This window comes from Thunnus thynnus, chromosome 22 (genome assembly GCF_963924715.1).
Source record: "Thunnus thynnus chromosome 22, fThuThy2.1, whole genome shotgun sequence".
NCBI lineage: Eukaryota > Metazoa > Chordata > Actinopteri > Scombriformes > Scombridae > Thunnus > Thunnus thynnus.
In genome coordinates, this window is record NC_089538.1 from 21,363,983 (window position 1) to 21,378,461 (window position 14,479).

Below are 14,479 nucleotides of genomic sequence, written 5' to 3' on the forward strand. Positions count from 1 at the left end.
TGAGATTGTCTTGAAAATTCTCTCTGATATTTTGCTTTTATTTTAGTCAGAGTTAGAAAATAAAGAGTGAAAGGAAACATGGGAAGAAAGAGAGGGGATGACATTTAATAAAGCTGGACCCTGGTTGGACTTGAACACAGGTTGTCACTGTTACATGGTTCAGTCAACCACCAGGACAACATGAAGTCTTTCAGATTTAAGCAAATTTTAAACTAGTATCATATAAACGCTTTAGTTTTAACCAGGTGTTGTGAAGGTTGGAGTTCTTAATCCAGGACAAGCTTTGCAGTTACTGAAATATAACATGCAGCTGGTAATGCAAGTGTGTTATTGCTTATAATCACCCAGGTTGGAGTATATTATTCCACTTATATGTGCCCACAAGTCAGCTATTATTGGGACAAAATATGCTCCTTAAATTTGACGCCGAACTTAACTTCATTTGGTGGACAACACAACACAAATGTATCACAACTAACTCAGTTTCTGTATTTAGGTTCATCCAAAATGTTGTATTGCATGTTCAAGAGCAATACTGTACTCTAAAGACATAAGTGCCAATATTTCATATTAGACCACAGCCACAGAAAATACTCAATTCTGATTGGCTGGCAGTTGTCTGTTAGAACTGTATAACAGGACACCTCAAACAAAAATCTCATCAAAGAGTTTAAATGCTGTTCTTGATCATTGCACAAGTTTGTCTATGTTCTAAAACTAGATAAAGGGAACCCAATTAAACAAAGGAGACAAAAACATTAAACTTGTTCATTTATTTATTGAGGAAAATTATACACTGCCACATAATTGTGTGACGCAAAAGTATGTGAACCCTTGCTTTCAGTAATTAGTGAAGCAATAACAGCAACCAAACATTTCCGGTAACTTTTTATCAGTCCTGCTCATCAGCCTGGAGGAATTTTAGCCCGTTCCTCTTTACAGAACAGTCTCATCTCAGGGATCTTTGGTGGTCTTCCTGCATGAACAGCATTTCTATAGGATTAAGATCATTTCTATTGGATTAAGGTCAGGACTTGGACTTGGCCTTTCCAAAACATTAACTTTCTTCTGCTCTAAGCATTCTTTGGTAGAGCGACTTGGGTGTTTAGGGTCATTGATAAGATAAGATAAGATATACTTTATTGTCCCACATGTGTCACAATGCATATGTACACACTGAACATAGATCCTACATACATACATTCAAAATTAAGCGTGCTTAATGTGTTTAAACTTGCTTCGATTCACATGTTGAGTGAGACAGTATATTTTTAGGGATAATAAAAAGGAATAGAGAAGACAGGGGAATAAAAACAATTATTTAAAAAAGCCAAATATGGCCAAACCAGATAATAAATAATCAAATCATTGTATCCTGTTCCATAAATAGAATTATACAGTACCACTACTGTATATAGCCACAATAAATAGGCAATAGCTTCAATAAAAAAGCTAGATAAAATTAAACCAGGTGGTAAACAGTCAAATCACAATAACTTAGTTTCAAAATAAAATCCACTACTTATAGCTATTTAATATCTTGATGGAAGATGGAATTAATGAGTTCTTGTACCGGTTCAGTTTGCGTTAACATTAACTTCAAATTCAGAGTTCAGGATGTGTGTTGGATTGTGTAGAATTTTCTGTGACTCTTTGAGTACAAATTTTTCATATAAAGACTGAAGATAATGTTCTTTTTAACCTCTAATCGTCACGGCTGTTTGGATAAGACGTACAAGCTTAGACTTAAAAAGTGCTGACAGGTTACGATACTTGTACGCCATAACGAAGTACGCTTTCTAAGATCATTTGGTAAAATAAAAACAGTTTGCTGTTCACACCACAGAGTCTAACCCTTCTACAAAAGTACATTTACAGTGTAGTTTTGGGGAGTTTCGCTCACACACCCGTTCGTGTATGGTGTGAAGAGAAATGGGGAGCGGACACGTCCTTGTGGGGCTGTGATAATGTGTTTAGGGTCAGATATTGCCTCATTTGTCTTTACATATTGAACTCTGTCAGTTAAAAAAGAAAAATACAATTTAATAATAAAGGGATTGACATTCAAGAGTTTCAGCTTATCTAATAATAAATAACAAGTGTTCAAAGCTGAGCTAAAAATCAATAAAAAGTAAATGTGCATATGCCTTAGCCTCCTCCAGATGTCTAAGGACTAAGTGGGTGATGCTGCTGACTGCATCATTGGTGCTCCTTCCTTGTTCTTTTTGGAGAGAAGTGACCTTTTTCCATGCAACTCTGCCATGCACACCATTGATATTCAATGTTCTCCTGATGGTGGAGTCTGTAGCCACTGCAAGCGAGGCCTTTAGTTTCCTAGATGTTACCCTGGGGTCCCTTGTGGCCTCTCAGACTATAACACGCCTGCTCTTGGTGTGATCTTTGTTGTTCGACCACTCCTGCGGAGGGTAACGATGGTGTTGGATGCCCTCAATTTGTACGACATCTGCCTGAGAAGACGACCGATGGAGTCCAAACTCTTTAGAAATGGTTTTGTAACCCTTTCCAGCTTGGTGAGCATCAACAACTCTTCTTCTAAAGGTCCTCAGAAATCTCCTTGGTTGGAGCCATGACACACTTCCACAAACTTGTGTTGTGAAGCTCCGACTTTAATAGTGAAGACCCAGATTTCTCTTCTTTAAATAAGGCAGAACCTCCCAGACTCAGACCTGATTGTCATCCCATTGGTTGAAACACTTGACTCTACTTTCCCCTTCAAATGAACTGATAATCCTAGAGATTCACATACTTTTGCCACAAACAAATCTGTAAAATTGAATCAATTTCCTCTATAAATAAATGAGCAAGTATAAGGTTTTTGTCTCATTTGTTTAACTGATGTGTCTTAATCTAGTTTTAGGACTTATATGGAAATCTGATCACGTTTTAGGTCATCTATTTATGCAGAAATAGAGCAAATCCTAAAGGGTTCACAAACTTTCAAGCAGCACTGTATATTAAACTGCAGGTAACCATGGCAAAATATGTGCTACCATTGGTAAATGATTGGTGAAACAAATCTAACCAATCTTAAATTGGCTACAAACCAACTTGCAAAAAATGGATGATAATTTGAAGACAACTTCTCTTTTTGCTTGTGGTAAGCATCCATGATATAAGCACAATAACATACTCTGGTTTGTCCTAATAAAGAAGAGTGTATATCTGTTATTTTAATGGATCAGGACAGCTCGGGAGTGTATTATTACCGACTTATAGAGCTACTTCTCATTCATTATTTATTATTAATATGAGTGATTATAAAACCACTGGTATCTATAAACAACCTTACTCATGAATTATAGCATCTAGCATTACTGATTACGTTATTTCCGGCCCAGATTTTAAACCTGCTGGTCACAAGCACAAGTCTGTGTATGTGTGTGTTTGTGGAAACATACTGCAGGCGCTGTTCTATATTACACAGGGAAACTTTTATGCAGCACATGTCATGAGTTCATGACACACTAACTGTAAGATAGAAAACTCCACTCTGTTACGTCTGTTCTTCCTCTTCTACTGCTGTACTCTACTGTACTTAAGTGTGGTCTGTTGTTGTCTGACAGAAATAATACAAGAGTAAAAAAAGAGATGGAAAAAGTGAAAGAAAGGGAGATGAACATATAGACCAAGAGACTAAAAGATATATAGATTCATTTGTTAGAATTTTTGTTTTTGCATGATGTGTAAAATGTCTAAATAGTGAAAAGTGAGTTATTAAAATATGCACAAAAAGGTTATTTTTCATCAAAGAGTAACATAAATGAAATGGTAGCTGCTACATTACCCACTTGAGTCATGGCAGTTTACGAGACTGTCGTAACTACAGGCCGTTAGCTGTCGTAGTGAATTTAATGGTCGAATCTATGAGAGTCATTCAGTTTTTTGTCTATATCACCCAGTCCTAGCTCCAGAGTTAGCATAGAAGCTATTTTTCACCTGTAATCCCTGGACAGATATTACAAAGTCATCCTAAAGAAGAATATAAGATAGTTATGTACTCAATCTAATGGCTTAATCAGCATTTTTGCAGACTTGAGATTGTATTCCCTGCTGTCAGATGTGTTTTTAGAAGCACATGATAGACATGCATGATCCATGAGTACCAAATTTCATGGCAATCAAAGACAAAAACAGGTGTTACATCATCTGGGAACCATGAAAGTCTGTACATGTCTTGTTTTGTGCCAATCAAAGTAGATGTTGAAATATTTCACAGGAGAAGTGACCTGTTTGTGGCACTAGACGAAAAGTTAGAAAGAATTCATTGCCTACCAAACTGATCTCGGCTATTAATATTCACATCTATAATTGTAGCCGTTTAATTGCACTGTAGTGAAGTGAAGGCCCGCTGAGAGAGAGGGAGGCAGAGAGATGGACGCCCCAAAGGATAAACTCTGCTGAAAGACTGGTGGTAACTATAAACACATCCATGCTTTACTGGAGACACACACACACACGCACACGTTGCTGTCACTGCATCATCTGTTTTAGCTCCCATGTTCCCCCTCCCCACCCCATCACCACCTCCTCTCCTCTTTCCTTTCCTCCCTTTATCTCACCATCTCTCTCTCTCTGTCTCCCTATTTCTCTCTCTCTCTCTCTCTCTCTCCGCCCCACCCCAAACAGACGGGAAGCCATGAAAGACGACTGGCGGAGACTTTCCAATAATAACCTCTCAGCTGTTAGAGAAATGAGGAGGGGGGGGGTTCAGTGTTTAGATCAATATTGTGCCATCGCTCGTTTTCTCTTTGCACATGAACTTTATCACTCATTCCCAATTTTTTTTTTCTTTTTTCTCTACCTCTTACCCAAATCTCTCTTCTCTTTCTCCCTTTAACTTCTCTCACACACACACAAACGCACATAAACACACACACACCATCCCTACCTTCATAGGTGACGGTGCAGTAGGAATCGCTGACGTCATCGTCCGGCGTTTGCAGACGCTCTGCGCATAGAATAAACACACGCAGCATGGTTCACACACACATACACACACACACACACACACCGCAGAGCTCTGTCAAATAACACCAGCAGACACTGTGTGGTCCATATATGAGTGTCAGTATATCCAAAAAATATCCCTAAAATCAGGAGAGATCCATAACAGATATATAGAGAGAAAGTGGACGAGAGACATAAAGATTGAATAGCTTCAGAGAGAGACTGGTAGAGCTGCTGTTCTCAGCTGTCTCCTCACTGCCCCTTCTCTCTCTCTCTCTCTCTCTCTCTCTCTCTCTCTCTCTCTCTCTTTCTACCTCACACACACACACACACACACAGAGCAAGCATGGTGCACAGGCTGACTCATGCAGACACACACTGTCCCTTCAATCACAACTGGTTTAAAGGGCCAGCAACACACCCCCCCCCACACACACACATATACACACACAGTGTCCTTTATTTTTGGGTCACACATGCCTGCACACAATCAACAATCCAAACTCTGCCAACTTAAACCAACACACGTGGGGAGCTCGCACACACACACACACACACACACACACACTGAGAGAGAGACAAAGGGTAAGAGTGTGTCCGGGAAAATGTGCTAGTTGATGCAGATTTGTGCAGAGAGAGAGAAAAAGAAAGAATAATATAAGACAAGATGGTGTAGTATATTCTGTAGACCAATCTGGGTTGTAGATGGAAGCAGACACCATCACTTAATTGATTAGGCCTGAATAAATTACCTTTTTAGCTGTTTTATCAAAAAGAGAAAGATAAAGAGTAAAGAATAAAGGTACTTTCAGACGGCAAGTGGAGGACGGCAACTATACCGCCTCAGACGCTAAATCATCTGGTATTTTTCTGATGCAACTCCTTAAATTTACCTCAAACATGTTGTGTAATTAATTCTTCTTTTATGGTTTCAATTTAACAACAGATGTTAAACAGATTGTAGGGGTTATATGAAATAGCACCAAAAAAAAAAAAAAAAAGTATAAATAAAGGTTGGAGTCTGCATGGCTGTGATGGTTATGTTGAATAAAAATGCAAACACAGAAGAAGACAAAGCATCTAGTTTGGAAAGGATTAAGGATGAATCAGATAGAAAAATTTAAAATCTTTTAAAATTTGACCAAACATAAATCATGTCAATCAACAAGTCAGAGTTTGACACGGAAACTCTTAAGAAAGAGCAAACACAATGAATCAGGAATTTAAGACGTTTCATGTGACTGACTGTTAAAACCAATCTGTGCTTCCCAGGAATAAAAGGTCTTAACAAAGTGTTTTGACAGGAAAAAGAGAGAAAAACAGTGAAGGAATTTAAATGGTCAAACTCATGTGACTTTTGGGTTTGACTGCAAAATCTCTCTCATCTTCTTCTCGTCTTTTTTTCCACAAAAAGGAGGGATAAAATGATGTTGATGTGTAGATAAGATATGTTGTACATGTTCAGTGTTGGGGGCAGGCTGTTAGCTGACATGGGGAGATTTCTGTCACTCCTCTATTTATAGTCTGACCCACTGGGCTTCAGTCATGTCATCCACATATTTAGCGAGATTGAGAGTGTGTGTATGTGTGCACTTATGGGAAGTATGCTAACTTCAGGAGTCACCGGGAAGGCAGTCCAAATCAGGCAAACGGGTCCAAAGGGGCGAGGCAGGCTGGGGAGAAGCAGGCAGAAGGTCTGAACCAAAGGAACGGCAGGAACAGGTAACAGACAGGATCGGGATGGTTTGAATGCAAGTGTACAATGAAGTAACTTTGATGAACTGGCAGGGAATGGATGACAGAGACCGGTATATGTAGTACTGGGACTGATGGGGTAATGAGCAGCAGGTGCAGACAGTTGGGGAGTGGCAACAGGTGGGTGTGGAAACCAGGCAGGGAAGTCTGGGGGCATTTGGTGGACAGGTAGAGAACGGCAAACACTAGAGAAGAGAATACAGGGCTGAAGGCAGGGACAGAGACACAAAGGACAAGGGAAACACAAACAGGACCAGTTCCTCCAGTGCCTGACTGATTGACTGATCTATTGGATCGATTGTCACCAAATTTGGTTCAGATATTCAAGGTTCTCAGATAATGAATCCTGAAGACTTTGGTGACTTTACCTGCGCAAAAGTTTTAGACACTTTAGGGAGGCATCTCATCATTCTCAAATTCATTCTGCAACATGTAACAACCCCAAACATACAGCTAGAGTCATAAAGAACTATCTTCAGCAACAAGAAGAGTAAGGAGTCTTGCAACAGGTGGTTTGGCCCCCAACGAGCCCTGATCTCAATATCATGGAGTCAGTCTGGGATTACATGAATAGACAGAAGACAATGAGATGTCTCAATCCACAGAAGAACTGTGGCAGCTTCTCCAAGATGGTTGGGACAACCTACCTGCCAAATACCGAGGAGGACTGCTGCTGTTTTAAAGGCAGAGTGTGCTCACAACAAATAATGATTTCATTTAAGGTTCTTCTGTTGAACTTTGTATGAAGTTAATTGATAAATAAAAACTATTCACGGCATTATTTTTGAAAGCTGTCTCATTTTACTTTTAGTGCCTAAAACTTTTGCACTGTACTGTATATTGGATGGATTGCCATGAAATTTGTTACAGACATTCATGTTTTAGAGTACTCTTCTTGTGAAATCTCCTCATAAATCCCATGACTTTGGCCAAATCTTACATTAAAAATCACATTTTAGTAGGAAATTTCGTGATGAATCCATTGATACAGGTTTGGAAGTGGTCAGACTTATACTTTAGATGTCAGAAGCCGCTGTTTGACACAAAGTTTATGCCTCCCCATTGTACATTGCAAGGTGTGATGTGGCACTGCAACTTTGAAGACTTATAAAATCCAATTTGAGTTATTACAAAGTTTTTAACAATTTTTTTTCAGCATAGTGTCATAAGTCATCTATTTAAGTTTGAAGCTGATACCATTAACGCCCTCGGAGGAGATAGCATTTGTTCGGGGGCCAAAATTGGGGCAAAGTCTTATTTTGAAAGGCTGATTGCGGACTTCCTGTTGGATTTAGGTCAGGGGTGTTGGTGTATGATTTGCAGGTCTTGATGAGACAAATAATTGAGTTTTGGTTTGATCTCTCTACGACATTCCTACGGGCCGTGGCGGCCATTTTAGTTATATAGGTGGCGCTAGAGAGCACATTTTAACACTTTGGGGGTTAATTTTTTCATTTTGTCATGTGCGTGCCAAATTTGGTGAGTTTTTGAGCATGTTTAGGGGGTCAAATTTAGGTCTGAAGTGGCGTAATAATAAAGAAAGAAACAAAGAAAGAAAGAAAGAAACAAACAAACACACGAAAAACGATACGGTCCTCGCCCTTAGGTATTTGCTATTATATTATGGTATTTGTATTTACTGAGCACACAGGAATTTGTGCTACATTGCTGTAGACAACTTCCTAAAAATGAAAGTTAGATGTTTTTTTTAATTAATATTGTATTGCCATATTCTTTGTGCAATTTCAAACTCACTTCATAATTGTATATATACTAATTTCCTGGAAATATTTGAAGTAATTTGATGGTATGTAACTTTTTAGGTATGTATGTAATTTTTTGACATTTTACAGAAAGGGTGGTGCAGATTTTACAGGTTTTTTATATTGGGGTTCATACGTAGTTGTTAATTTGCAAAAAATTATAATGAATAAATAACAATTACACTGCAGCTACTTTTAAGAATGTGTTGTTTTGTGTGTCAAACAATATATTAGCATAATAGGTTTTTTCAATAATTTCTTAAAAGTAGCTGTAGTAAGTATTAATTCTAAGGACATTTCTTTGAAAGGGTTATGTAATTTGGTAGTATACGTGAAATGTGCCCAATCTAACATGCTAATATGTAGTTTGAAACAATAACTACACACTGAAAACTAAGTATTTTCTGTCAGTCAAAGAATTGTTGAGAATCTAATTTATTAGGAATTTTTCTAATTAACAATTACATATGAACCTGCATATAATGAATTAGCACTTCCCAATTAAATCAACATAACACTTTTTTTCTGTTCTTTCTTAAAATTTGTACCAAATTGCACCATCCACTCTGTAATATATTGTAAAATTAACTGTTAAATACCAGAAATCACTCCAGTAATATTTAAGAACCTGTAAAATAATACTACAATTTATGCACCATTTAAGCTTGCATAGCTTGCAAAATGTTGTGGTGACTTTTAACTAACTAGTAAGTAATTTCAGCTGAGGACAAGAAAATTACACTGAAATGTCACAGTTATTACCTCCCTGAAGCAAGTAGCAACACATTTCAACATTATAGTATATTTAATGCACAAATTTAATTGACAAAACAAGCTATATAGTAGCCAATATAAATCAAGTCCCTAAAACATTCAAATTGCACCACATGGCAACAAACTCAGCTCAGCTGCAGGAAATATGTTTCTGTAAAAGCTAAATTACAAAAAAATATAATGATTTAAGTAGATTTGTTTTAATGTGGACACATATACAACAGCATAAAATCCAGATAATAGAAATAAAACAGATCTGTCAGGAGAGGTCAAGAAGCCATAGGCTTATACAACAGACCTCCCGTCAACATAAGAAAACCCAAATAAACAAACAAACAAACAACATAAAACAACAAATATAACAAAATGATGCATATAAATACCAAAGTGAAAGTTACAGAGAAATATCAAAATATTAATGTATGTGTTAAAAGAAGTTTCAAAAATTAAGGTCACTGTAAAGTCATTAAAGCCTCCATTTAGAGCCCAGCTGTTTGAAATTATAGCTGATTTTATATCTGTAATGTTTCTATATCCATCTAACATATTGTAAAACACAGACACTGGTACGGTTTGGAGAGTTCTTCATACACTGATATTGTGCCCTAACAGGACAAAGAAAGCCTTCACGGATCATTTAGCATTAAATGATATGTTCCCTTATCACTCTTGATGCCACAGTGGAAATTAATGCAGCAACTCTGATGAAATAGTTTCTCAACTTCTCTTGAATCTGTGGGAAAAATGTATTGTGGCGATGACATATCAGGGTTATTGGTGGTTGATAGTTTCTCATGAGTATGAGAGTATATATATATATATATATATATATATATATATATATATATATATATATATATATATATATATATATATATATATATACTCTAAGACACACGGCTTATATATTTTTATATATATATATATATATATATATATATATATATATATATGTAAGCCGTGTGTCTGTGTGTCTTTAATTAGTAGAGGTCCACACTCACAGAGTCACAAACCACCTCCAGGCAGGTCTGAAACGTGTTAGATGTGTCTGAATTTTACATTAATGTCATTCAGGTGTCACTGAATGTATCCTAAATCCACAGAAGAACTGTGGCAACTTCTCCAAGGAACAACCTACCTGCCAAGTACCTTGAAAAACTGTGCACAGGTGTTGAACTTTGTCTGAACTCAATTGATAAATAAAAACTATTCATGGCATTATTTTTGAAAGCAGTTTCACTTTAAGTTTTAGTGCCTAAAACTTTTGCACTGTACTGTATATTGGATGGATTGCCATGAAATTTTTTACAGACGTTCATGTTCCTATGGAGCCCCCAAGGGGTGATGTGGTCGACAAAAAACATTGACGTGGGAATCCATGTAAACGGATTAATAAACGTAGTGGGAAGGATTGGTAAAATGAGAGCACATTTTGCCAATCTGTGCGCACAGCAACTGTTACTAAGGGTGACGGGGCTTAGCAAACACTCAGTTTGGTTCTCCAATATATATTTTTTGTTTGTTCTTTGATTTTATGTCCTTTTCCCTTTTGTGCCTTTATGTGATATTTTATGCATCTCCAGTAAATGGTTGAAAGTTGAAACTCAATGACATTATCTGCTTTACAACACAGCATCTTCCATCAGTTATTATTGATCCTGTTAGTGTTCCTCTCTAGAGAGGCAAGGTGTAATCAAATTTCCTTTTAAATGACTCCAAGCTGATGCAGGATGCTTTAAGAAAAGCAACCTGCTGCTCTGGAAACACTGAACGCTGATTCTCTACAAGATTATCTGCAGATTGTTGTTCAGTTCAAAATGTTTTTCAGTTTGTCTTTACTGGATGTGCCTCTTAATTTGATTTAAGACGACCTCTGAAAACTCTGAATGAGGTATTGCCCATTTTGAAAAGAAAGATTTTAAAAATGTAGAAATTAACATTGTAATGTTAAGTAAATGCACAGATAGAGGTCTGGTTTGTTCATTCTTCAAAGTATGAGGTTTATAAAGGCAATCAAGCGCTTGGAGAGACAATGTCAGGATCTGTCTCTGCTGACATTGGCCTTAGCACTACCTTGTGGACAAATTACTGTACAGCTACCTTCTTCTTCTGTCTCTCTTTCATTGCTGACAAAACTTCTCCTCTATCCTTCAGTATTGCATTTAATGTTATACTTAAAATGTAAGTACACCTTCAAATTCTGCAAGCTAAATTTGAAAGTCTCCCTCCACTCAATGTGTTACTTCACCTTCACTGTCCAGAATGATGAATGTACAGTGTTTGCAAGTAGACTTATTATTCAAAGCAGAGTATTTTTATATGACTTATAATGTGTGGAGGGCATCTTTACAGATCACAGAGGCACATTTCTGAAACACATTTATGTATATGTTATGTGCCATTATACAGTTTTAGCCCTGGTGTTTGTTAACATTACTGTTCGTAAACCTAGCAGCTTCTAGTGAAGCATTTATCCACTGACCTATGTGTTGCGTTTACTGCCCTAGAGGAGAAATAAATCTCTTGTTAATGTCCACCATGTCCATGAAGGGTTGCTAACATTACTGGCTACATTACAACCAGGAGGCAGGATAAATTAGCTTTGAAACAGAGGTCTACAACCACAGTTTACAGCCGCAGTTCTGGCAAAGTAAAAGTACAAAAGCCATTCAAAACTAATAATTAATAATAATTGTTATTAAGATTAAAAGATATAACTCTCCTACTCTAAAGTTGATCCCAGTCACTGTGATATTTGAACATGAGCTTTGGCCAAAGCTTCAACAAATTGCTTTTATATCAAGCTTTGTTGTTCTCTGATGATGTTTCTTAGTACAGTCATCCTTGTGCACACACATGCATTTCAAAATTAACTGCTTCTGCTCATTTCATCCTTTAGATGGCGCATCAAGCACATCTTTTTGAAAGTAAATACTTCAACCAGCACAACATACATACAACTGTTGGTAAAGTAACAAGCATTGTTTTTTCCTATCTTAGACAAGTAATACATAAAGGTTTACAAGTCAATAAACATTTTCTGTGGTGTAGTTTAATGAGTATATTAATGTTTGTACTTGTGTCACAGGATTCATAAAACACACAGACTAATGTGCTTCAATGCTTAAGCCTTTTAATTGAGCAGAGTACAAGAAACACCAGTTCACTCTCTGGAATCAGTTTGTACAAACATGTTCCGTGAGTAGAAGTATGGATTACTACATGCAGGAGCCTACATGTGATGAGGACACAAAGATAGTTAAGTATGCAAACACATTATCACACTTCCACCCAGTTCCTCTGGTTGTGACAGGTATTGCATTTCTTTGCATCCAAAGAGATCTCATGGCTTTTTGGCACAGACAAATGGCATTGTGAAATGGCAAGGCTGGTCGTCAAATCTCTTATGATCTGTAAAAAGACACACGGAGTTTTTTGGGGGGATAAATTGTCTGCTTTCTCACTCAACCTATAAACCAATATTTGTCTAATGAATTTGTTAAATTTTGCACAAAAAACTGGAGAGGCGTTTAATCCAAAACAAACTGATAACAGAGACCAATATAACAACACACAATAAAACTGTTCATTTGTTGCAGAAGGTTGTTCATATATTCATAAACCCTACACTTGATTCTTGCTGTACATTCATGGAGCACTTAAACTGACTGGAGATGAGATGAACATCATTTACTTTACAGAAATTCAAGTTTATAAAATTGTTTTTAGTAGAGATTTAAAGGAAGTCACTGAGATAGCAAAACAAATTTCAACAGGTAGACTATTCCAGACAGCAAATGCACATCTTAAGTTTTAACTGTAGATTGGGGAACTGCTAACAGAGTTTTGTTGCAAGATCTAAGGTTGAGTGCAGATACATACGACACAAAAGCTACATATACTAGAGCCAGACCATGGAGTACTTTAAAAGAAATGAGTAAAACCTTAAAATCAACTCTAAAATCAACTGGACGCCAATGCAAAGAGGCTGTGATCTCTATTGTTCTTCATGATTGACTATTTCTGCTTTTGCACAAATCTAAAAATACAGCACCAGTTTCTCTTCCTTTGTCAAGCCAAGATATTATTTGATCTAATAGATTATGCGCTAGTGGTTTCAGTGAACAAATTTGTCATAAAGCCAATGTTAACTCTTTTAGCAACCTAGACTCAATAGTTCTGAGAACTTATTCTCATTTATCGGGCATCATCAGCAGGAAACCAAACAAAAAAACTTACCAAACTTGACCCAATGCAGACGTCACTTGTTTTGATGTCTGCATTGAATAATTATTTGCCCAAACCCTGCTCAGACCTCAGGGGAAAAAAAGGAAATGTTTCTCAAGCTAAATTTAAATTTACCTCCAAAGTTCATCAACAAACAGTCTGCCGACCCACGATTGTCAGGCTGTCCTGGCGCCCAGTATGAATACCCGAAAGCTGAACCATCACTCCAGAACCAAGTGCCCTCCTAGAAGATGAGAATACAGTATAATACAATATAGTGGACGGTATGGTTTATTAGGTAACTTTTAGATTTTGCTTAATCAACAACATACCTGTTGTGCATCAGAGCCTCCGAGCCATGCGAGTGGATACGTGTGAGTTATTCTCAGTATCATGCTTTGAATTGAATGGTACTCATCAAAACTGTGCACTGATGCAAGGTTTCCACCACGGGACTGGCAACTTTTCTACAGAGGCAAGAAGAACAGAGAAAGGGGAGTTATGTGGAGCCACATAAAGGACATATTACATATCAAGTGATACAAAAACTCCCAATTAGAAAAAATTGCTGATTAACAACATTTGTAAGTCTATACCAGCAGAATTAAAATAGTGTAGAAGCTTTCTGCACTGAAACCAAATCAGCCTGATTACCTCAGCATCAGCCCAAGTCTTGAGTGTTGGAACATAGAGGAAACAGCGACCGTTGAAACTAGCCCAACCATTGGGGCAATATGTTGACCTCTTGACTACGTGACTCTTTCCTGAAAACAAATTGAGAAAAAAAATAACATAGTGTTAGTTCAGGCAGAGCACTGATGTTATGCTTGTTTCAGATGATTAGCTTCAGTTGTGTTACTTAACACCATTACTATATAATATTTACCGTCAGCTGTGGTCAGAGCCATCAAGGCACAAACAAGTGCAGACACAGTCAGAATCTTCATGTTGGGGATGTGATGGTGATGACAAGCTTCAATAATGTTGCTCAA

General features: G+C 37.3%; 2 protein-coding genes across 9 annotated transcripts in view; both read right to left on the reverse strand.

Moving 5' to 3' along the window:
• The window catches only part of dysf (dysferlin, limb girdle muscular dystrophy 2B (autosomal recessive)), a 111,957-nt gene extending 106,735 nt beyond the window's left edge, over positions 1-5,222 (reverse strand). For all 8 annotated transcript variants that reach the window (XM_067579752.1, XM_067579747.1, XM_067579748.1 and 5 more), the window contains exon 1: positions 4,910-5,222. In XM_067579752.1, coding sequence (XP_067435853.1) covers positions 4,910-4,997 — 88 coding nt within the window. In that variant the 5' untranslated portion in view covers positions 4,998-5,222. The remainder of the gene's footprint in view (positions 1-4,909) is intronic.
• A 7,154-nt stretch (positions 5,223-12,376) lies between these two features.
• Positions 12,377-14,479, reverse strand: LOC137174706 (ladderlectin-like). The gene is made up of 5 exons (XM_067580159.1): positions 14,374-14,479; positions 14,142-14,251; positions 13,820-13,954; positions 13,623-13,731; positions 12,377-12,671 (listed from the first exon to the last, which is right to left on the reverse strand). The coding sequence occupies exons 1-5, from the start codon at positions 14,432-14,434 to the stop codon at positions 12,604-12,606; spliced, it is 483 nt and encodes a 160-aa protein (XP_067436260.1). The 5' UTR covers positions 14,435-14,479; the 3' UTR covers positions 12,377-12,603.

What these genes read in the sequence shown, in the direction of transcription:
- LOC137174706 (XM_067580159.1), bottom strand. Translation starts at nt 14,434, where the DNA reads ATGAAGATTCTGACTGTGTCTGCACTTGTTTGTGCCTTGATGGCTCTG. An exon ending in GGCTCTGACCACAGCTGACG is followed by an intron (nt 14,252 to 14,373) that starts GTAAATATTATA and finishes ATTTGTTTTCAG; the next exon opens with GAAAGAGTCACGTAGTCAAG. An exon ending in TTTGTTGATGAACTTTGGAG is followed by an intron (nt 12,672 to 13,622) that starts GTAAATTTAAAT and finishes GTCTTTTTACAG; the next exon opens with ATCATAAGAGATTTGACGAC.